The 23378-nt window shown below is 43.3% G+C and overlaps 1 protein-coding gene across 1 annotated transcript; it reads left to right on the forward strand.

The window, feature by feature from the left end:
• Nucleotides 1–2117: 2117 nt before the first annotated feature.
• On the forward strand, nucleotides 2118–17399 carry LOC142030494 (scavenger receptor cysteine-rich domain-containing protein DMBT1-like). Its single transcript, XM_075026731.1, has 14 exons — nucleotides 2118–2184; nucleotides 5598–5648; nucleotides 5866–6177; nucleotides 6708–7019; nucleotides 7550–7861; nucleotides 8392–8703; nucleotides 9147–9545; nucleotides 9808–9855; nucleotides 10361–10514; nucleotides 10726–10934; nucleotides 13291–13463; nucleotides 13860–14257; nucleotides 16017–16288; nucleotides 16954–17399. The coding sequence occupies exons 1-14, from the start codon at nucleotides 2118–2120 to the stop codon at nucleotides 17124–17126; spliced, it is 3192 nt and encodes a 1063-aa protein (XP_074882832.1). The 3' UTR covers nucleotides 17127–17399.
• The last annotated feature ends 5979 nt before the right edge of the window (nucleotides 17400–23378 follow it).

Below are 23378 nucleotides of genomic sequence, written 5' to 3' on the forward strand. Positions count from 1 at the left end.
TCTGGCCTTTTGTCTTTCCTTCCCCTATTCTAGCACTGTGAACCTCTGCAGAAAGATGACTCTTTATTCCCTTTGTCTCTGGACCCAAGCTGTGCTTTTCTGCAGGACGAAAGTTGGAATGCACCAGAAGGAATCTCAAGTTTTGTCAACTATTGCAGTTTGGTTGCTGTTTGTATCATAGCCAAATTGAACAGATAGGTACAGCCTGGATGAAGCATAATGAATAGAACATTAGACCAACAATTGGCCTGTTTCTAGCTGGCCTGTATTTCTCCTCATCAGATGAGGTGAAACAGCAGAAGTGCAATATAGTGACTCCAGTGAACAGATTAGCAGGACAGGATTATGGGCCGTTGTGCCCTAAGTGATCTATAACTCCATTAAGACTCACTTAGACCAACCAAGGAAACTTGTTCAACAGCACTTTTGATTTTACTTCAACCCATAATTCTTTCCCTTTTTACAAACTTTGTGATTCAAAGAATTGAAGAAAGTCTTGTTGACAAACTCGGCTAAGGAGCACAGCAGTAGATTGAGGGTAGACATTGGTAAAGCAGAGCAAACTCAACAGAGGCCCCCAGATGAGGTCCACTTAGGGTATGTTACAAATAGCTGGCATTAATTTACTACTGATACCTGACATAATCCCATTTATTATGTGCTGTTTGTGTACAAGCAGCAGGGAAATAAGCCTGTAATTTCAAGTGGAAACCACCAGAAATATAAAAATAGAATCATAGAATCCTTTAGGTTGGAAAAGACCTTTAAGATCATCAAGTCCAAACGTCAACCCAACACCACCATGCCCACTAAACCATGTCCCTAAGTGCCACATCTACACATCTTTTACATACCTCCAGGGATGGTAACTCCACCACTTCCCTGGGCAGCCTGTTCCAATGCCTGACAAGCCTTTTGGTGAAGACATTTTCCCCAATATCCAATCTAAACCTCCCCTGGCACAACTTGAGGCCATTTCCTCTCATCCTGTCACTTGTTAATTGGGAGAAGAGACCGACCCCCACCTCACCACAACCCCCCTTCAGGCAGTTGTAGAGAGCGATCAGGTCTCCCCTCAGTCTCCTCTTTTCCAGACTAAACAGCCCCAGTTCCCTCAGCCACTCCTCATCAGACTTGTGTTCCAGACCCCTCACCACCTTCATTGCCCTTCTATGGACACGCTCCAGCCCCTCCATGTCTTTCCTGCAGTGAGGGGCCCAAAACTGAACACAGGACTCGAGGGGCGACCTCACCAGTGCCCAGTACAGGAACAATCACCTCCCTGCTCCTGCTGGCCACACTATTTCTGATGCAGGCCAGGATGCCGTTGGCCTTCTGGGCCACCTGGGCACACAGCCGGCTCATATTCAGCTGCCGACCAACACCCCCAGGTCCTTTTCCACCAGGCAGCTTTCCAGCCACTCTTCCCCAAGCCTGTAGCGTCGCATGGGGTTGTTGTGACCCAGGTGCAGGACCCGGCCCTTGGCCTTGTTGAACCTCATACAACTGGCCTCGGCCCATCGACCCAGCCTGTCCAGATCCCTCTGCAGACCCTTCCTACCCTCCAGCAGATCAACACTCCCACCCAACTTGGTGTCACCTGAAAACTTACTGCGGGTGCACTTGATCCCCTTGTCCAGATCATTGATAAAGATATTAAACAGAACTGGCCCCAGAACTGAGCCCTGGGGAGGGCTCATTTATGAGACCAGGTCTCTCTGCTGATGGATTTATCAGAAAGCCTGCTATGAATTTGCTGCCTCACCTTGCAATGCGTTACAGTCTGCTTAATTAAGTAATTTGCTACAGGCAGTAAATAAATAAAATTGGGGTGGTGGGGACAAAGAAACACATAGATTCACTGGTCTGGTTCCAAAGGTAATGCTGGGCCTGCACATACAGTTAAGATAATTTATAATAAGGGCAGTAGCACAAATTTTCCAGGAAATGGAAACTTTACCATTCATATATAATCTTTCTGTAAAGGTCAGGTAGTCATAAAATATTGCATAAGAAATCAGACATAACATGGGCTAGACTGACCTTGGGACCTTCACTCTTTTACAGGTGCAGAGTATAAATTCTGGTGATTTTCTTTATTGCCATCTCTTGACAAGATGGTTACCACCAAGAACTTGCTGTGGTTGTTCTTCTTAAATGCAGCACTCCTGGATGCCACCTCAGGTAAGCCACTTAAAATCTTTAAAGACCATTCTTCCAAAACAGGCAGGAAAAAGGGCAGGTCTTTCTCCTCTACACTGGTTCCATACATGTAATTCACATGCTAGTATAATCAACTTTGTGCAAAGATTAGGAGTAAGACAGACTGAAATTAGATAGCATCATGTTGTCTTGTTAAAAATATGAGCCAATCAATATCATGATTAACTATTATTCATGTTGAAGTAAATTTAGTGTAATGAAATTAATATTGCTCTAACTGGTTTGCAGTAGTGTCTTGTAGCATAGTTTAAACCAAATGAAAAAATACTACCATGAAAATACTGCTGAAAGACTTTGTTCCTATAAATCTGTGGTTTTCAGTATGTAATTAAGAGGCAATATAGCTTCTTTGGCTGCAATGCACATTTGCTTTAAAAGACTTAAAATTCAGCCTTGCAGATGCACATGGAACCACCCAATACTTATTTAACTTTATATAATTTAAGGGAAGCACAATAGTAAGACACAGTTGCTATCCTGTACGGTATCATGAAGTTCAAGAGGTGTGTATTTTGCTCACAGTTGTGTCCTTGAGAATTTCATGCATGTGGAATAAAAACCTGGAGACTGTAACAATCCAGTCTGCACTTTTACACATGCAGATCAGAACAGTGCTGGGTTTTCTCAGAAACCAATATTTGCTGTCGCTGAGGACTTTCTGAATACTACTGATGTTTTACAGGGATAATTTATTGGATTTACTATTCCCAGCAAACACCTCTTAAGTTGTGTCGTGCCTGCCAGCCTCTCACTTTGCCTTGGCATTGTGACATCCCTGCTTTAATTCAGGCACAAGCACTTGTAAGAGCAAGGCAAAAAAAAAAAAAAAAAAAAAAAAAGGCATAACTCTCACTCGTCTTTCAGAGAAGAGATCTGAAGTGTTATGCTCCTGCTAGGAATTTTTTCTGATCAGGACACCTGTCTGTTCACTGTTCTTTGCAGCTATAAGTAAGAAAACTACATCCACCATATTCCCCCAGGATATGAGGGCTATAGACTGTGTTGCTTATTTTGCCCACTGCTTTTAAAAAGACAGTACAAAATGCTTGAATTATAACAATAGAAAACAGGGAAACAAAAACTAAGCCAATGAAATCAGAATAAGAGACATTTAGAAAAATAAAAATAACAGAAAAAAGAAGCCCCAAAACTGACACAAAAAGCAAGCCAGTGTTTGGAATTTTTGTAGGTAGCCTGACTCACATCCACAATGAATTACAGACTATTATTCAGATGAGGGATTATCTGAATACACCATATGTTATATAAACATAATAGTACGACTCAAATCCATGGCTTTATATATAATTTCTTAAAGCAAAGCACTTCATTGGAGAGGGTTGAAGGGAGCATTGGGGTTTTAAACCAAACTGTGCAATTTTGAAGAATGCACAAACCCTTACTTACTGAAAATTACTCTGGCTTTCCAAAAGTTTCCCCTACTACAAGAACATATATTTTAATCATGAAGCCCAATAGAGTTTACGTGACCCAGCCTGGAAGTGAAGGAGGAATTTATATAGTGATCACTGTTTGCTGTTCATTTTATGTCTGATAGTCTAATACCTGTCTCACAGTATAGTCACTTTTTGAAGGTGTGGGAATTACCAAGTATTTTGTGTATGCTACTCAAAATAAAAAAGGCCTGAGAAACACACAACACTTCTAAAATGCTGTATCAGACCATGGACCACGGCTAAGCATGTCACTATTTTTACATGAAAATAATGAATACATTTTTCCTATTAGATATGAAATGAGTACCTTATGCAAGTTTTCTTTATACTTGTTTCACATTTTTTTCACTACACATTTAAGTTTACAGAAAAAAAACCCAATTGCAGATAAACAACAGGTGTTTCACAACTTAAAATACTGTGGGTATTTCAAATTAGAAGCACAGGTTTAAGGAAACACCACAAATATTCTATATTACTTCCACCCAGTCACATCTTTCTGTAAACTTTGACTGTTTCTTTTTGTTATGATGACAATAAGTCTGTGCAATGCTTGATTTATTTAGCTCCCAGCACCTTCTGTCCATTACTGCTAGCAAATACACACTAAGTATTACCAGAAAAAATTCAAATATTAGTCAGAAATGCAAACTATTCTCTTTAGTCTGACAGAACGTTAATCCAACCCTGCGCATATGAAAAACCGGTTTGCTAGATGACAGATTTGGCCTCAGTTGTCTCTGTTTACAGCCTTTTATTAATTGAAAAGATCATTTTGGGAGGCTCCCAAGCCCTTGTGGAATATGGCACCACTAGTTACCTCTCGTTTCCCACAGACCTTGCACCACAGTTTTAGCATACAAGAACACACTTCACTGTGATGCTTGTATGACGCTTTGTAAGACGTTCTCTCATGCAGATTGACCTTATGGTGCAGCACTGCTCTCCCCTCTGTCTTTTGAATATATTAGCCACTCCATCATCTTGCCGGGAACAGACATCAGACTGACTGGCCTGTAGTTCCCTAGGTCTTCATTTTTTCCCTTTTTAAAGATGGGGGTTGTGTTTCCCCTTTTCCAGTCACTGGTAACTTCACTGGACTGCCATGACTTCTCCAATATGATGGATAGTGGATTAGCCACTTCATTCGCCAGCTCTCTCAGGACCCACGGGTGCATCTTGTCAGGTCCCATGGACTTGTGCACCTTCAGGTTCCTTAGATGGTCTTGAACCTGATCTCCTACAGTTGGCGGTTCTTCATTCTCCCAGTCCCTGCCTTTGCCTTCTGCGACTTGGGTGGTGCAGCTGGAACACTTGCTGGTGAAGACTGAGGCAAAAAAGTCATTGAGTACCTCAGCCTTCTTCATGTCCTGGGTACCCAGGTCTCCTTTTTCCTTCCAGAGAGGGCTCACATTTTCCCTAGTCTTCCTTTTATCACCGACATACCTACAGAAGCCTTTCTTATTGCCCTTGACATCCCTGCCCAGATTTAATTGAATCAGGGCTTTAGCTTTCCTAACCTGATCCTTGGCTGCTCAATTTGTCTGTATTATTCCCAGAATACCTGTCCTTGTTTCCACCCTCTGTAGGCTTTGTTTTTGTGTTTCAGTTTGACCAAGACCTCCTTGTTCATCCATACAGTCGTCCTGGCATTTTTGTCTGACTTCTCTTTCTTGGGATGCATTACTCCTGAGTTTGTAGAAGGTGACCCTTAAATATTAATGAGCTTTCCTTTGGCCCCTCTTCCCTCTGGGGCTCTATCCCATGGTACACTACCAAGCAGACCCCTTAAGAGGACAAAGTCTCCATCACCTGTGTGACAGGGTGGCACCACCATCCCCAGTGCTGGGAGAAAACCTGGCTGTGGTCCTTCACCCACAAAGTCCTCACGTGCTTCTTTCTCTTCCTTCCCTACAGGTGCCACAACCGTGAACACTGTTCCCAGCACCACGCAATCCATTCCTCCAGGTGGGCCTGAATTTGTCATGTCTTTTCTGGCCACTACTTTTGGCAGTAGCAGTTATGGGCTCACAGGGTGGGCTTGCTCTTCTCCATGGGAGAGCAGAACCAGGGAAACACACAGCCTAATCAAGCAGAGGGTGGCAGTCCTGCTGGCCTCAATCTCCTCAAGCATTGCCAATGCTAGAGGGTTTTCCCATGTTTTCCCTGTCTCCTTCTTTCCAAGGTGTCTCCCTGAGACTGGTGAATGGCAGGAACCGGTGCGAGGGGCGCGTAGAGATTTACCAGTACGGGCGCCAGGGCACCGTCTGTGATGACAGCTGGGACCTGAACGATGCCAAGGTCGTGTGCAGGCAGCTGGGATGTGGCTTTGCTGTTTCTGCACCATCAAATGCCTACTTTGGGCAAGGCACTGGCAATATCTACCTGGATGATGTGCACTGCACAGGGAGTGAGTCCTCCCTCTTCGAGTGCAGACACGGTGGCTGGGGCGTCCACAACTGTGGCCACAGTGAAGATGCCGGTGTTGTGTGCTCAGGTACCATTGCTTTTCCTTCCTAAATACAAGGACGCTTTCAAAAGTGGCTCTTGTTGGCCACAGTAAGGTGTGCGTTGGAGATATGTTCAAAGGTTGTGGTTTTCATTGCTCCCACCACGGAAGACCACCCTGCGGAGACCCCCAAGCTGTCCATCGCCCATCTGACAGGGTGTCACCACCATCCCCAGTGCTGGGAGAAAACCTGGCTGTGCTCCTTCACCCACAAGGTCCTCACCTGCTTCTTTCTCTTCCTTCCCCACAGATGCCACAACCTCAACCACTGTTCCCAGCACCACGCAATCCATTCCTCCAGGTGGGCCTGAATTTGTCATGTCTTTTCTGGCCACTACTTTTGGCAGTAGCAGTTATGGGCTCACAGGGTGGGCTTGCTCTTCTCCATGGGAGAGCAGAACCAGGGAAACACACAGCCTAATCAAGCAGAGGGTGGCAGTCCTGCTGGCCTCAATCTCCTCGAGCATTGCCAATGCTAGAGGGTTTTCCCATGTTTTCCCTGTCTCCTTCTTTCCAAGGTGTCTCCCTGAGACTGGTGAACGGCAGGAACCGGTGCGAGGGGCGCGTAGAGATTTACCAGTACGGGCGCCAGGGCACCGTCTGTGATGACAGCTGGGACCTGAACGATGCCAAGGTCGTGTGCAGGCAGCTGGGATGTGGCTTTGCTGTTTCTGCACCATCAAATGCCTACTTTGGGCAAGGCACTGGCAATATCTACCTGGATGATGTGCACTGCACAGGGAGTGAGTCCTCCCTCTTCGAGTGCAGACACGGTGGCTGGGGCGTCCACAACTGTGGCCACAGTGAAGATGCCGGTGTTGTGTGCTCAGGTACCATTGCTTTTCCTTCCTAAATACAAGGACGCTTTCAAAAGTGGCCCTTGTTGGCCACAGTAAGGTGTGCGTTGGAGATGTGTTCAAAGGTTGTGGTTTTCATTGCTCCCACCACGGAAGGCCACCCTGAGGAGACCCCCAAGCTGTCCATCGCCCATCTGACAGGGTGTGACCACCATCCCCAGTGCTGGGAGAAAACCTGGCTGTGCTTCTTCACCCACAAGGTCCTCACCTGCTTCTTTCTCTTCCTTCCCCACAGATGCCACAACCTCAACCACTGTTCCCAGCACCACGCAATCCATTCCTCCAGGTGGGCCTGAATTTGTCATGTCTTTTCTGGCCACTACTTTTGGCAGTAGCAGTTATGGGCTCACAGGGTGGGCTTGCTCTTCTCCATGGGAGAGCAGAGCCAGGGAAACACACAGCCTAATCAAGCAGAGGGTGGCAGTCCTGCTGGCCTCAATCTCCTCAAGCATTGCCAATGCTAGAGGGTTTTCCCATGTTTTCCCTGTCTCCTTCTTTCCAAGGTGTCTCCCTGAGACTGGTGAACGGCAGGAACCGGTGCGAGGGGCGCGTAGAGATTTACCAGTACGGGCGCCAGGGCACCGTCTGTGATGACAGCTGGGACCTGAACGATGCCAAGGTCGTGTGCAGGCAGCTGGGATGTGGCTTTGCTGTTTCTGCACCATCAAATGCCTACTTTGGGCAAGGCACTGGCAATATCTACCTGGATGATGTGCACTGCACAGGGAGTGAGTCCTCCCTCTTCGAGTGCAGACACCGTGGCTGGGGTGTCCATGACTGTGGCCACAAGGAGGATGCCAGTGTTGTGTGCTCAGGTACCATTGCTTTTCCTTCCTAAATACAAGGACACTTTTAAAAGTGGCCCTTGTTGGCCACAGTAAGGTGTGCGTTGGAGATGTGTTCAAAGGTTGTGGTTTTCATTGCTCCCACCACAGAAGACCACCCTGCGGAGACCCCCAAGCTGTCCATTGCCCATCTGACAGGGTGTGACCACCATCCCCAGTGCTGGGAGAAAACCTGGCTGTGCTCTTTCACCCACAAGGTCCTCACCTGCTTCTTTCTCTTCCTTCCCCACAGATGCCACAACCTCAACCACTGTTCCCAGCACCACGCAATCCATTCCTCCAGGTGGGCCTGAATTTGTCATGTCTTTTCTGGCCACTACTTTTGGCAGTAGCAGTTATGGGCTCACAGGGTGGGCTTGCTCTTCTCCATGGGGGAGCAGAGCCAGGGAAACACACAGCCTAATCAAGCAGAGGGTGGCAGTCCTGCTGGCCTCAATCTCCTCGAGCATTGCCAATGCTAGAGGGTTTTCCCATGTTTTCCCTGTCTCCTTCTTTCCAAGGTGTCTCCCTGAGACTGGTGAACGGCAGGAACCGGTGCGAGGGGCGCGTAGAGATTTACCAGTACGGGCGCCAGGGCACCGTCTGTGATGACAGCTGGGACCTGAACGATGCCAAGGTCGTGTGCAGGCAGCTGGGATGTGGCTTTGCTGTTTCTGCACCATCAAATGCCTACTTTGGGCAAGGCACTGGCAATATCTACCTGGATGATGTGCACTGCACAGGGAGTGAGTCCTCCCTCTTCGAGTGCAGACACCGTGGCTGGGGCGTCCACAACTGTGGCCACAGTGAAGATGCCGGTGTTGTGTGCTCAGGTACCATTGCTTTTCCTTCCTAAATACAAGGACGCTTTCAAAAGTGGCCCTTGTTGGCCACAGTAAGGTGTGCGTTGGAGATGTGTTCAAAGGTTGTGGTTTTCATTGCTCCCACCACAGAAGACCACCCTGCGGAGACCCCCAAGCTGTCCATTGCCCATCTGACAGGGTGTGACCACCATCCCCAGTGCTGGGAGAAAACCTGGCTGTGCTCTTTCACCCACAAGGTCCTCACCTGCTTCTTTCTCTTCCTTCCCCACAGATGCCACAACCTCAACCACTGTTCCCAGCACCACGCAATCCATTCCTCCAGGTGGGCCTGAATTTGTCATGTCTTTTCTGGCCACTACTTTTGGCAGTAGCAGTTATGGGCTCACAGGGTGGGCTTGCTCTTCTCCATGGGAGAGCAGAGCCAGGGAAACACACAGCCTAATCAAGCAGAGGGTGGCAGTCCTGCTGGCCTCAATCTCCTCAAGCATTGCCAATGCTAGAGGGTTTTCCCATGTTTTCCCTGTCTCCTTCTTTCCAAGGTGTCTCCCTGAGACTGGTGAACGGCAGGAACCGGTGCGAGGGGCGCGTAGAGATTTACCAGTACGGGCGCCAGGGCACCGTCTGTGATGACAGCTGGGACCTGAACGATGCCAAGGTCGTGTGCAGGCAGCTGGGATGTGGCTTTGCTGTTTCTGCACCATCAAATGCCTACTTTGGGCAAGGCACTGGCAATATCTACCTGGATGATGTGCACTGCACAGGGAGTGAGTCCTCCCTCTTCGAGTGCAGACACCGTGGCTGGGGCGTCCACAACTGTGGCCACAGTGAAGATGCTGGTGTTGTGTGCTCAGGTACCATTGCTTTTCCTTCCTAAATACAAGGACGCTTTCAAAAGTGGCCCTTGTTGGCCACAGTAAGGTGTGCGTTGGAGATGTGTTCAAAGGTTGTGGTTTTCATTGCTCCCACCACGGAAGGCCACCCTGAGGAGACCCCCAAGCTGTCCATCGCCCATCTGACAGGGTGTGACCACCATCCCCAGTGCTGGGAGAAAACCTGGCTGTGCTTCTTCACCCACAAGGTCCTCACCTGCTTCTTTCTCTTCCTTCCCTACAGATGCCACAACCTCGACCGCTATTACCACTCCACCATCAACTACTCCAAGTACGTCTGATTTTATCATCTGTCCAATGCATTTCTTTGGAGGTGTATTAGTTACTAGTTTATAGATTGGAGTTGTATCATTTGAACATTGTAATACTTTTGGTAAAAGTCATTATTGGTTCCAACTGTTTAAATGCTACATACTGGTCCCCCCATGTCTGGCTGATTAAGTTGTTTCAGGTGAATTTCAGACTCTGTGGTTTTTGTAGGAAATTGTCTTTTCTTTGTTCCATCATTTTTATGTTATTTGGGCTAGTACCTCTTGCTTTCGCTCATTCTTGTATGCCTTAAGCTAACCACATGCAAAATAGCAAGGGAGAGTCAGCATTCTTCAAAGAGATCATCACACTTGTAGCCTGAATGACAGTAGCAGAACAGTTCTGTTTCTGTGGAGATTTAACCTCCTGTTACTATGGCTTGGATACATAAAATGTATTTTCATTTGATCAGAAGTATATCTAAATTAATTACATCTGTATCTTATTTTCTTTCTTTTTTTTTAAAGCTAGAAAATATATTTGTGGTGGCTTACTCTTTAATTCCTTTGGAACACTTCAGAGTCCTTCTTATCCTTCAAATTATCCAGATAATGCAGATTGTTTGTGGCAAATACAAGTAAAGGATAATTTCCGCATTATGCTTACCTTTGGAAGTATTCAGTAAGTAAACCAATTTCTGCTTGGGCAATAAATGGATCCCAAATCTCAACTACAGTCACAGTTCCCAAGCACATTTCCCATGCCTATAAGTGAATTATAAATATTACATGGGAATTGTGTGAGTGCAGTATCCTAGTTTATTGTTTTTTCAGCACTTAAAAACCAAATTTCACTAAATGCATTTTATTATATATTCATGTTTCTTCCTCAGGTTGCAAGGCGGATGCCAGAATGACTATATTGAGATCTTTGATGGGCCACCCAATACTTCTCCTCTGCTTGGAAGAATTTGTTCTAGTTCTTATCTCACATATACATCATCCTCAAACTTTATGACTGTCAGATTTCACAGTGACTCCAGATATTCCAGTAGAGGTTTTCGTGCTGAGTATCAGTCCTTTCCAGCAGACCAGACCACCAGTAAGTTTCTATTCTGTTTGTAATGTTTTCTTTGCACAGAAGTTTTTATACCAGCCAACATGTCTTCACTAAGGGCAAATCATGCCTGACAAATTTGGTGGCCTTCTATGACGGGGTTACAGTGTTGGTGGATAAGGGAAGAGCAACTAACATCATCTACCTGGAGTTGTGCGAAGCATTGGACACTGTCCCACTTGACATCCTTGTCTCTACATTGGAGAGATGTGGATTTGATGGATGGACCACTTGGTGGAGAAGGAATTGGCTGGATAGTCGCATTCAAATTGTTGTGGTCAATGGCTCGATGTCCGAGTGGACTGACGAGTGGCATCCTGCAGGGGCCAGCACTGGGACCAGCACTGTTTAACGTTTTTGTTGGCGACATGGACAGTGAGATTGAGCGCACCCTCAGCAAGTTTGCCGATGACACCAAGCTGTGTGGTGCAGTCGACACGCTGGAGGGAAGGGATGCCATCCAGAGGGACCCAGACAGGCTTGAGAGGTGGGCTCGTGCAAACCTCATGAGGTTCAACAAGGCCAAGCACAAGGTCCTGCACATGGGTTGGGGTAATCCCAAGCACAAATACAGGCTGGGAGATGAGTGGATTGAGAGCAGCCCTGCGGAGAAGGACTTGGGGGTGTTGGTTGACAAGAAGCTCAACATGACCCAGCAATGTGTGCTTGCAGCCCAGAAAGCCAACTGTATCGTGGGCTGCATCAAGAGAAGCATGACCAGCAGGTCAAGGGAGGGGATTCTGCCCCTCTACTCTGCTCTGGTGAGACCCCTCCTGCAGTACTGCCTTCAGATCTGGGGCCCTCAACAAATATAAGGAGGACATGGACCTGTTGGAGCGAGTCCAGAGGAGGGCCACAAAGATGATCAGAGGGCTGGAGCACCTCTCCTATGGAGACAGGCTGAGAGAGTTGGGGTTGTTCAGCCTGGAGAAGAGAAGGCTCCAGGGAGACCTTAGAGCAGCCTGCCAGTACCTAAAGGGGGGCTACAAGAGAGATGGGAAGGGACTTTTTACAAAGGGCTGTGGTGATAGGACAAGGGGTAATGGCTTTACACTGAAAGAGGGCAGATTTAGATTAGAGGTAAGGAAGAAGTTCTTCACTGTGCGGGTGGTGAGGCACTGGCACAGGTTGCCCAGAGAAGCTGTGGCTGCCCCATCATTGGAAGTGTTCAAGGCCAGGTTGGATGGGGCTTGGAGCAACCTGGTCCAGTGGAAGGTGTCCCTGCCCATGGCAGGGGGGTTGGAACTAGGTGATCTTTAAGGTCCCTTCCAACCCAAACCATTCTATGATTCTATTCTGATTTTATTTGCTAAATAAGTATTTGTTAATGTTGTTGAAGAAATTCCACATAGATAACATCCCTACTTGTATTTCATAACTGGTTATTACCCAATCACTTTCAGACAATAATTATTTTTTCATTTTCAAAAAACTCTTCAAGTATCAAATTAATTGCCTTTACATGTTTTCTATGATGGCCAGTCTAAATTCATATTTCTTCTTATCACATCATTATTCAGATATATTTTTACTACCTTTGTGGACAGATTTTTATAGAATCATAGAAACATTGGTTAGAAAGGACCTTTGGAGGTTTCCTAGTTCAACTATTCAAAGCAGAGCTATTGCCAACACCAGGCCAGGTCCATTATGAATTTGTATAGCTGAGTCTCTAGAAATTCAAAGGATTAAATGTTCAAAGCCACTTCTTTAGGTGACCTGCTCCAGTACTGTCCTGCAGTCCCAGTGGGAAAGTTTATCTAATGTGCACTCACAACTTCCCCAGGCACGAGTGGTAGCCATCACATTTGGCTCTGTTGTCTTTTTAACTGCCTTTCAAGAGGCTGCGTGTTGCCAGTAGGTCCCTGTCATCAGATATCTCTCTCTACCAAAGGTCGAACTCTCCCTGGGATCATTGCTTTTCATGTCATGGACTCAGTGAACCATCATGGAGATGGTTTCAGGATCCCCTCCCACCCAAGTAGTGTTTCTGAAAGGCAGTCTGCATGTTTAGCTCTACACCTTCCACAAAAGCTTTTGGATACTTACTCAGGAAAAACCCCCACTTCTTAGCAATTTGTGTGAATGGTGATACAGGCTCAAGGTCTCAGTAAAAGCCTATTTTAAGCTACATATTTTTGTCAGGAGAGTAACTGAAGGTCAGCTGAAGTTTGTCAGAGTCTATTGCTTATTCATATCTAAATCTAAGGTGTAAAAATAAGTGGTTTGGCTTATGAATTCTCTCCCCTAAATGGTAGCAGCTATTGCATTTGTTGAAGTTGTAACATGCAAGCATTATCAAGTGCCTGAAATCATGAATAATTCATATTTTCTTCCCTAGCCCTTGTGTGCTTGCCAACCTACATGCGAGCAGCTGTAGACAGACACTATCTCCAGTCACAGGGCTACTCGGTGTGGAATGTCAGCCTGTCTGACCCTTCCTGTAGACCAACAATTACATCAACCGAGGTTATATTCAACATTCCATACAACGGCTGTGGTACACGTAGACAGGTTGGTGTCAACGTATTTTGGAGAGCTCTCCAAGTCTGGGCATGGAAATTTAATAGACATTTGGAAAATTGTCTTGAATCGCAAAGGGTGTTGTAGCCCACAGGTATTCAGAACACAGAAAAGAAGCATGTGTTTCTGGAGGCTAAGGTTTGTTAAACATTCCTACTTATCCTTCCCAGGATTTAGGTAATCCCTGTATCTATTTCAGAGTGCTGTTCTAGAGAACAAAATATAGGAGACAGTTAAGTGAACAATCCCATCCAGGATGCTTGGGTTTTCTGGGTACTACATGTTCTTTCTCACTAATGCTAGGCCTGGCACATACAGAAGTTCATAGTAAGCACTGTGAACATGACTACATGTGATAATTTTGTCCTCGTCTAATGTGTCAAATAGGGCAACAGTGAAACTATCACCTACTCCAATGTGATAGAAGCGCATGCTTCTGGTTACATCATCAAGAGGCAAAAGGACCTTCACTTGCACTTCAGCTGCAAAATGCTCCAGAACACCTGGGTGCAAGTAATGTACATTGTCAATGACACCAGTGACGTTGCTGATATCAATGAAACCCAGTATGGCAGATACGACGTGAACTTGACATTCTACGATTCCTCATCTTTCCTGAGGCCAGTGCGTGACTTTCCATACTACGTTGACCTGAATCAGAATTTGTTCCTTCAAGCTTCTCTTCACAACTCTGACCCAAATCTGGTGGTGTTTGTGGACACATGCGTGGCATCACCTGATCCTAGCAATTTTAGAACACTGACCTATGAATTGATCAGAAGTGGGTAAGAACCAAGAATTACTTAAAAAGTATCTGCATGCATAATTCTGAAAGAGCTTAATTTATGAAAGAGTTGGTTTAGGGCCAGTGTACATTGGTTGCAATTCTCAATACAAATATAATTCTAAGAACGACTTTTTGGCAAAGCCTGAATAAAATACAGTATGACAAAGAAATGCCATTCAGAAGTTGCAGTCAAGCACTGAGATTTCACTCAAGGAGGCAGTGTAGAAACGGAGGTCTGAATTTGTTTCTGAAATAGATGCATGAAATATAGGGATGTCAATGGCTCTACATTTCCATACATCAGAATTAGAGTTTTGTAGCATCATGACTAGAATACAAAACACTCTGTTCATAAAGAAGAGAAATTCCTTAGACTTTTCTTGCTATTCTAAAAACATTTTGCTTGATTCAATACAAAAAGTGCCTTTTGATTTGAAAAGGAATAGTTGTGGATTCTCATAAAGAATGCAAAACTAACAGGGAGCTAGAAGCATAAAAGTGTGGCTTTCAGTGTCCCATTTTGTTCCAGGAATGAAAGGCTCATGCTAGTTTATTTCACTTCTGTGGTTGGTGGGATTGGAATTTCTCTGCCTCCTGGGAGGGCGTTCACATCAGTAACCTTAGCAGTGTAGTAACCTACTGCTAAGCTGGAAGTCAGGCTTGTGGCAGGCTAATGAAGTGACACAGTGCCTCCTGGGTGAATGTCCTCCCTTTTATGCTTTATGTGAATCTTAGGAAGGTTTTTTCCTCTTGTTGGGGTTTCTCTTTATTTTATCTATAAAAACACATATTCATTAAGCCAGACACAGAAGTATTGTCTACCTTTGTGAGCAGGACACTCACAAGGGAGATGGGGCGAATAGATTCTGCTAATTTTCCAGTTAATTTTTATTCATGTGACATGGATCTGTGCCAAAAGCAAATGTATTTACTGAATCTAAAATCAATAATACCTGTCTATAAATATCAGGTGTGTTGGGATATTACTGCAGTATAAAATAAATTAAGAATGAGAGCACTTAAAATCCTTGGTGTATTTATTAGGGAAATGAGCACAAATATAATTAAAGACAACTTTGAAATATTCTGGGGTAGCAATTGCGGATGAAATATAGTGATATCTTTTCATGGTGGTTAAATTAAACCAGAATAAGTATGATCTAAGTTAGGTAACTTCTAAGGCTAGTAATTGTCAGAAAGTGAAACTCATTGACAGGAAGGTTCATCTAGCAACTTGCTCTGTGAAACATCTGAAGATCTCTGTCAGGTGTCGAGATTCCTCAAGCAAGGTACTCTACAAACATTGAAGGACCAAAGAGCATGTTCATTTCCCAATAAAAGATGTGTATTGGAATTAGTTTTGTCCTTCCAGAATAGAAAAGGGTCCTTTCTGTTTCTGCAAAAACCTGCAGGGGCCTCTTTGCAGACAGGTAATCCTGCTTGCAAATGCAAAACAGGTCCTCACCTGAAACACAGAAACCAACTGAACCACTAGGTATTTTTCAGCTATCCATGTTTTACGCTAACTTTGTTGAGCTATGATATTTCTGTGTATACATTATTGTGGTAGAAATCACGGCCACTCTTACTTATTTTTGTCTCTTTTTGCTAAAAACACACTTTTTTTTTTATCCTTTTGAATTCTTTTATACTCTTACCTTCTGGTTTTATATTTAAACTCAAAACATATTGCACAGAGATAGTGTAATAGTGTTTCTATTAACAATAGCTAATCTGTTAATTTTATATCTTTCCAGGTGTGTTAAGGATCCTACCTACTCTTCTTACTATTCACCATACAGTGATGTTGCTCGGTTTTCATTTAATTCTTTTTCGTTTATCAATCGATACCCATCAGTTTACCTGCAGTGTGAGTTGGTGGTGTGCAGGTACAGTGACTACTCTTCCCGCTGCTATCAAGGCTGTGTTAATAGGTTCAAGAGGAATGCAGGTTCTTCCCAGGAAAACGTGAATGTTGTTATTGGACCTGTCCAGCTTCGGGAAGCTCACGCTGAGAACAGGAACACTGGCAAGTTTAAATAACTTAAATAACATAAGACTCTCTATATTACTTACTGTATGTTTGCATGTCAGTTCAGACATGAAATCCGGCTCTGAAATATACCTTTGCTGGTTTATTCACAACACTGATATAATTCTTATGGGGATTTCTTTTTTTTTAATGAAATTGTTTCATAAGGTTTACGAGCTACTTCCTATCATAATTTAGATCCATTATTTGTTCTGCACATGTCAAATAGCAATTGATTCAGTTCTGTGGGAAGAGGGATGAGATGTAACTCTTTGCCCTGCAGGATTTACACTAATTTTCAAAGCTGTCTGTGCCTGATTGGCATGTCTCTTATTTATTAGCAACCAATCTGTAGGTCCCTTTGGAAATGTTGTTTGCCTGTGTCCTGTAGCTGCTGTTTCCACTATCAGAAAACAGCATCTTATTGTCTTGGAGTGTAATCATTACAAACTTTTAGTTGCTCTTTAACTTCTTGCCATAACCTTTACTTGTTTGGCATGGCCACAGAATCGTTTGTGAAACAATGTGCAATAAAACAATTTGGTTTCTGATCAGATCCAGATTGCAACATTTTAATTCAAGTTCTCTTTACCTAACTACCTTTGAGATTAACTAGCTCAGGAAAACAAATGTAAACCTCTCTCTTTCTCTTTTATGCACAGAACTGGCCTCTGTTATCCAGGCAAAAGGGGATTCTCAGAGCTCAGTGCCTGCTGCCAGCTCCCACGTGCCTCTGGCTGTGACCGCCATGGTGCTGGTAGCTGCCGTTCTCACAGTGGGAGGATTTCTTTTGAAGCGTAAACTACAGAAACCCATCCCGTACCAGATAATGTGAGAAGCAACCCAAAACTTGCAGGTGGAAGGATATTTTCACCAGCCATCTGCTTCACTATGCAGTTTTACAATCTGTGTAGAGGAAACTCTTACTTGACTATTCCATCATCCAGATCTTGTCTGAAGAGTGTACTGTGTCAAGATAACACCCTGTGTTACCATGAACTGAACTTATAAAGGAGCCTGGCTTTAAAATCCTCAAGTCCAAATATCCCTAAGATGTAAAGAAAGGTTGATTCTTCCATCCCAGCATCCAAATAAGCCACCATCTTCAATGCTAGCCCAGCTGACACCTAAACACCATGCTCGTTCACTCGTGTTCCCCCTCCCAGTGGGATGGGGAGGAGAATCAGGAGAAAAAGGTAAAACCTCATGGGTTGAGATAAGGACAGTTTAAGAAGCCAACACAAGGAGGGAAGAACTAATAACAATAATAATACCAATTAAAGAATGTATAAAGCGAGTGATGCTCAAGGCAATTGCTCACCACCCAGAACCCGATGCTCAGCCTGTTCCCAAGCCACGATCCCTCCTCCCCCTGGCCAGCTCCCCCAGTTATATACTGAGCATGACATCATATGGTATTGAATATCCCCTTGGCTAGTTCAGGTCAACTGTCCTGGCTGTGCCCCCTCCCAGCTTCTTGTAAAAATTAACTCTATCCCAGCCAAACCTAGGGCAAACACCATGAGATACTCTGGAAAGTAGTACAAGAAAAATGTTTCTTTGAGGCAAAAATATCTCAATAATGAGCCATACGTGAAAAGGCACAGGGGCTGTACAACATTCCTTACTTTGGGCAGTATGATTCCTCACAATTGCATGTTTCTCTGAGAAAATGTAGGCCATTTATAAGATTTGTTTATAGAGGACAAATACAAATCAAATCTGTTGTGTAAATGTGTAATTAAAAAAAGCAAGAAAGAAAACATTTTTTGAGCAATACTTTTTTTGTGTACTTTCAAACATACCGCCTATGTGTGTGAACCCCTAGCTAACGCATTATCAGATAGGGGAATGTGGCTTTTGACAAAGTGACTTTGCCAAACAATGATTTCTACTCTTGTTCTTACGCATTTCTACACCTGTAATGGGGGGGCAGGAGAGAATGTACGTAAGTTGCCATAAGGAAGTGTGACCTGTCTCCTATCCCCATGCGAAAATAAAATAAAAAAAATAATAAAGGAAGCATCTGTTTAGAAGAAGCTACTTACTACAGGTGGAAAGGTCATTGGTATTTGATTGAGAAACGCTCCTCTTTAGACTTGCTGTTTTCCAGCCAGCTATGGAAGAGGAAAGTTCGTTGGGAACAGTGTAATGTACTATATGCGAGGTGAGTCAGAGACAAAGTAGTGACGTGTAAGGAAGGTGAGCTGTACTCTAGGCTGACATCCTGACCTGATGAGGAGGATGTGGGCAGCTCTGATGGGAATCATCATTACAGACTGTAGCACTTTTTCCTTCAAGCTGCCTTTTCCTGGTGACCCCAGGCAGGCCTCTCATCCCCTCTCCATGCTGTGGAGAAGGGACCATATGAGGAGGGACTGGGATTGGGTTTTCCTACCTCTCTAGAAGAGGACCTTCCCCTCTGCTCTTCCCAGACGTGCTGTTTTCTCTCCTGCCCCTACTGTGGCTTTGCTGCTGTGGTGTTGCTACCCCACCATTTTTCAGGACATAGCTTGATGGCACATTTTCTACTTCTCCTAGTCTCTGAATATTATTGTGATCAGACAAGCAGAAGGATCCTAGACCTAAGCGGTTGGTGCCTCCAATGTGCACCTGTGCTGTTCAGAGTTGAGTCTTCCCATACTATGTCTGTGCCAGGGGTCCCTGATGGAGATATACCAAGATTGTATCAGAATGCCAGGTAGAAGCCTGTGGTTCAGTGGTTTCCATATTAAATGTTGCTGTAGAAAACAAGGCAAAACTGTTCAAGTAGTTGGTGCCTCAGACTCATCCTCCTTATTTCTGTCGGTCTTCCTTGAGCCACGAGTATTATAGAAATGCAGGATTCAAGAAAACCAGATCTGATGATGACGAAAGTGTCATGCTCTAAAGCACACGTACCTGGTGGATGATGTCTCTGCCACAAACCTTCCTTCCCAACCCCTGCCTCTCCCCCATTTAGGAAATCTTCTACCAGTAAATCCAGTGGATTTGACTCTCAGCAGTAGACAGTTCTGACCCACTTGCATCCTTACCATTGAACAAATGCAAATTGATTTGCAATGACATGCTTCACATGACACAGGCACCAGAGCCCAAGAGGCCATCAAGGAACTCAATAAATGAGACTAAGCTGCCTCATTGGATCATAATGCATGGATTCAAACTACCATTCCTTTGTGCAGATGTCTGTGGATATCCTTATTCCAGTGTAGGTACTTTCTTGTAGTCATGGGGGAAAGCTGATTAATATTCTTTGTCCTTTTAACGGTTTTCATCTGGAGCTCACAAAAGCCAGTATGTCTGCAGAAGTCTCCTAACAATAGTCAGCAGAAGAGGAAGTGTTTTCAAAACTCAGTGGAGCTTCTTTCACAGAGTAATGAGCTCAGAAACACTTCAAGCTGCCAGAAGAAGTCATACAGAACAAAAATGTGTTACTGCAAGAGACTTAAGTAGCCAATGGGAAGGATGAAAACATGTCCTGTATGGTATTTGCATTAATTAATTAATTAATTGGAACATAACATTTATCTATGCCTACTGTGCAGAGATTGTCTAATAATCAAGATCTCTAGAAATATCTAGATCTTTGAAGTTTGTAGTAAAGAATTAATTAGTGTGGAATGTACTGAAGAATTAATTAATCAGTGTTGTTCACTTACCTGGATAGTTTGACTTTTTTTCACTTGAACCACCTGGGAATCACTTTCATGTTCCCCTTCCTCCCCACCCTTTTCAGTTATTACAAGGGCTTGAAGAAGAATTGCTATCCATCACTTACTCTCGCTTCACTGATTGCAGTGTTTGATTGGTCAGTCAAATATACTGGATTTTTTCTGCTTCTTGCCAAGATGTCAAAACCAGAAGAATATGAATAGTGAATACCAGGTGTTGCGTATGTTTCCTCATTCATGTGCGAATGTGGCTGTTTGTATAAAGAAAAAACATATTTACCCTTCTCAATGCTCACTTTCAAGGCTTCCAACATTATCTTTGGCCTCTTGTGTTTTGCACTTCCTTCTCCCATTCCAATAATGCTGTCCTTTGTGGAAAGACCTTCAAAGTCATCCTCTTTTCCTTGGGCTCCTGGACTTTAGTCTTCATCCTTGATGACTGCCTCTGGAGGCAATAAATTTGTATATGGCAGCAATTGTGCCACAAATTTTAACTCCTGATAAAGCCATCTGCCATCCAAGACGTGATGGCTGTAGATGTAGGAATCAGATGAAGAACAAAATTCTGGCTCTTCAGTGTTAGGATGGTCATCACCTTTTTCTAGCTAAATGGTTAAAACACAGAAACAGAGGAAAGTAACCACTCTGGCGAGAGAGTGATGAATGAGAATGAAACTTTATTTCATGTTGTGGAAAAGCTTTGGATTCATTCTTCAAAGAATGACACAGCTGTAATTGTCACTATGCAAAATTAAACAAGGAATATATTAAGAGAGATTCTTAATAGAAATCTGAACCTTTTTTTCCCCCATTTGATGGTTCAAAGAATCAAAGGAAATTTTAGAATAAAGTTAAGTTGCAACCTATGTAATTTACTTAACTATGCATAAAATCCACTGATTTTTCTGCAGAGTTTTCACAAAAAGTTATCAGCTGACCCTGATTCTCTTGACACTTTCTTGCAATCTAACAGTCTCTCAGTGAATAGAGTTTTGACTTGAACTTAAAAGTGCCAAAAAGGAATGTGTTCATATTGGGGCTGGAGGTGTTGACTTCAACTGCAAGGTTCTTCAGAAACTCCCCAGTCATTCTTGAACAGGGCCACCAGGTCTTATCTTATTTCATTTAAAGTATTCCAAAGCTTTAAGACATTCATGGCTCCCCAGGGAGAATTGCCACACTAGCTGGCACCAAGTTATGAAGCTTTTTTATTACTTTGTGGAGGAAGCTTATTTAAGTTTCAAGATTCCACTACCTTCCCCAGACCTGCCAAGGAATCTCCCCATAAAAGAAAAATACAGAGATTCATCAGCCAGAATTGAAAGGTATCTTTGGATAGGAGCTCATTTTCCTTGTACAATGAGATGTTTGTGAAACCTATGGTAGCATAAATATTTCCTTCCAGGGAGTGGAAAATGTTACTCTTGAGATATTATCTTTCTGAAAAACCCAGGAAGTTACAAAATCTTAAATAACAAATCAAACATATTTTTGTTTCAGATCATAGGACTGAGGTTGTTTCATTGTTCTTCTGTAGAAAGAGAAACCTATAGAGCCACTCCCCTTCAGAAATAGAGACTATATATTCTGATGGTTCCTTCTGTCAACAACACTTGATGAGATGGGTATCACTATGATTTTGACATGGCTACTCTTGTTCGGTATCACTGTTCTGGAGACCAAATCAGGTAAAGCACTTAGACTTGTTCCAGGGCGCATAAAAAAAAATATAAAGACTGCTTAGGGTCCTCTCTGCTGATTCCACAAACAGAAATTACATTCATGCTGGCATTGGTTTGGGCAAAAGATTAAAGGGGAAATTGGATGAAAGAGATGAAAGTACAATTTTGTTTTACTAAGATTATGAACTAATCATCATAGTGAATGACAATGATTTAAACCATTTAGTAGAGTTGATTTTGCTGCCACAGGGTCATACTTGTCTTAGTGCCTTGTATCATTGCAAGAATTGTGTCTGTAAGTATGTAATGAACGAGCCATTCTTCCAGTTCCAGAAATTTGATCTAAGAATTATGGAAGAATTAATTTTATTTTTTTTAAATGTATATTTATTCCAGAGTATATGCATGCATACATATGCTATATATTCAATATTGCTTGTATTATTTGATTCTTCTTGATCTTATGTACAGTTTAACAAAATACAACAAGAAGTTAGTTTTCATAATCTAGCACTGTGGATAAATCAGGAACATCTAAAAATAATGAAAGACATGAAATGCTTTTGGTTCAACTTTTTTTTGGTCATTGACTTTTTCCTTATGTGACTAGTTTCTCTCTCTTAAGTGACTTAGGTGACTTTGAGCTAAACAGTTCTATGCATATTCTAGAATAATTGCAGATGATTTTTCTAACGAGCTATTTAAGCATTATTATGATAAGTTATATTGCCATCATCCCCCTCATCCAGTTTTCTTCACCTGTCCTCTGCTTGCCTGGTGATAAGCCATCTCACTCTAGCTGCTCTAGTTCTTCTCTCCGCTCTTGGCTTCATTCCCCAGCCCCTGTCTCTGTCTCCTGGGTCAGAGCAAGTGCTGTATTTGTATGACCACAGGCTTTTGTCTTTTCGACACCTTTATCGTGTGAGGCAGGACAGAATCTATCTAATTACACGCCCCATGGTTATGCTGTCACGGTGGTGACAGACCCTGAATGAAAGCAAATAAAACTGTTTTAGATCAGCTTTAATTTCCTAATCCCACTCTGACTTTTTGCCAGGTTTGCTGTTTCACTTCTCAAAAATCCTATGAGTGTGGCTCTAAAATGTACAAGTCCAAGTAGATGTTTGAAGAAACAAATCAGATTTAAGACAAGGGGCACTTTTGTAGCTTCTCCCTTTGAACTGCCAGTTAAATGCATACAAATAGGGACAAAATTAATTTGGACACTGTCTTGACTGTTCTTCTAGTCCAACAGCAAAGAATTAGATGCAGTGAAGAAATCCTGGAGCTGTTAACTTCTCAGAGTTGTTTTGCTTTGGATGACTTATTCAGTGTTTAACAACAAGCTAAAAAGGTATTTGGCAGAAATATGAAGTGTAACAAGTGTGGCGTGCATGTTTTGATATCCAAAGTATAAATACTGCAGATCTTAGGTTACAACATTTATTTGCTCACTTACAATTTGTGGTAACATCTTTAATAAACTTCTTCACCAAAAATGGAGCTCTCAAATCAGAGTTTTCATACTGTTCACTGCAGAATGTCTAAACAAGCCAACTCAAACTGGAAAGCAGATGGGCTTTACCTGAATGAATGCAGTAATCAGATGTCTACGTGATAGTTTATTAGGTATTATTTCAAACTCTAATAACATTTTACTGGCATATAAGAAATAAAGCCACTGGATTCCTATTGAAATTTTTATAATCCCATTGAGATGATTGTCCATTC

Source organism: Buteo buteo, chromosome 4 (genome assembly GCF_964188355.1).
Source record: "Buteo buteo chromosome 4, bButBut1.hap1.1, whole genome shotgun sequence".
NCBI lineage: Eukaryota > Metazoa > Chordata > Aves > Accipitriformes > Accipitridae > Buteo > Buteo buteo.

What these genes read in the sequence shown, in the direction of transcription:
- LOC142030494 (XM_075026731.1), top strand. Translation starts at nt 2,118, where the DNA reads ATGGTTACCACCAAGAACTTGCTGTGGTTGTTCTTCTTAAATGCAGCA. An exon ending in GCTGTGGTACACGTAGACAG is followed by an intron (nt 13,464 to 13,859) that starts GTTGGTGTCAAC and finishes TGTGTCAAATAG; the next exon opens with GGCAACAGTGAAACTATCAC. An exon ending in TATGAATTGATCAGAAGTGG is followed by an intron (nt 14,258 to 16,016) that starts GTAAGAACCAAG and finishes ATATCTTTCCAG; the next exon opens with GTGTGTTAAGGATCCTACCT.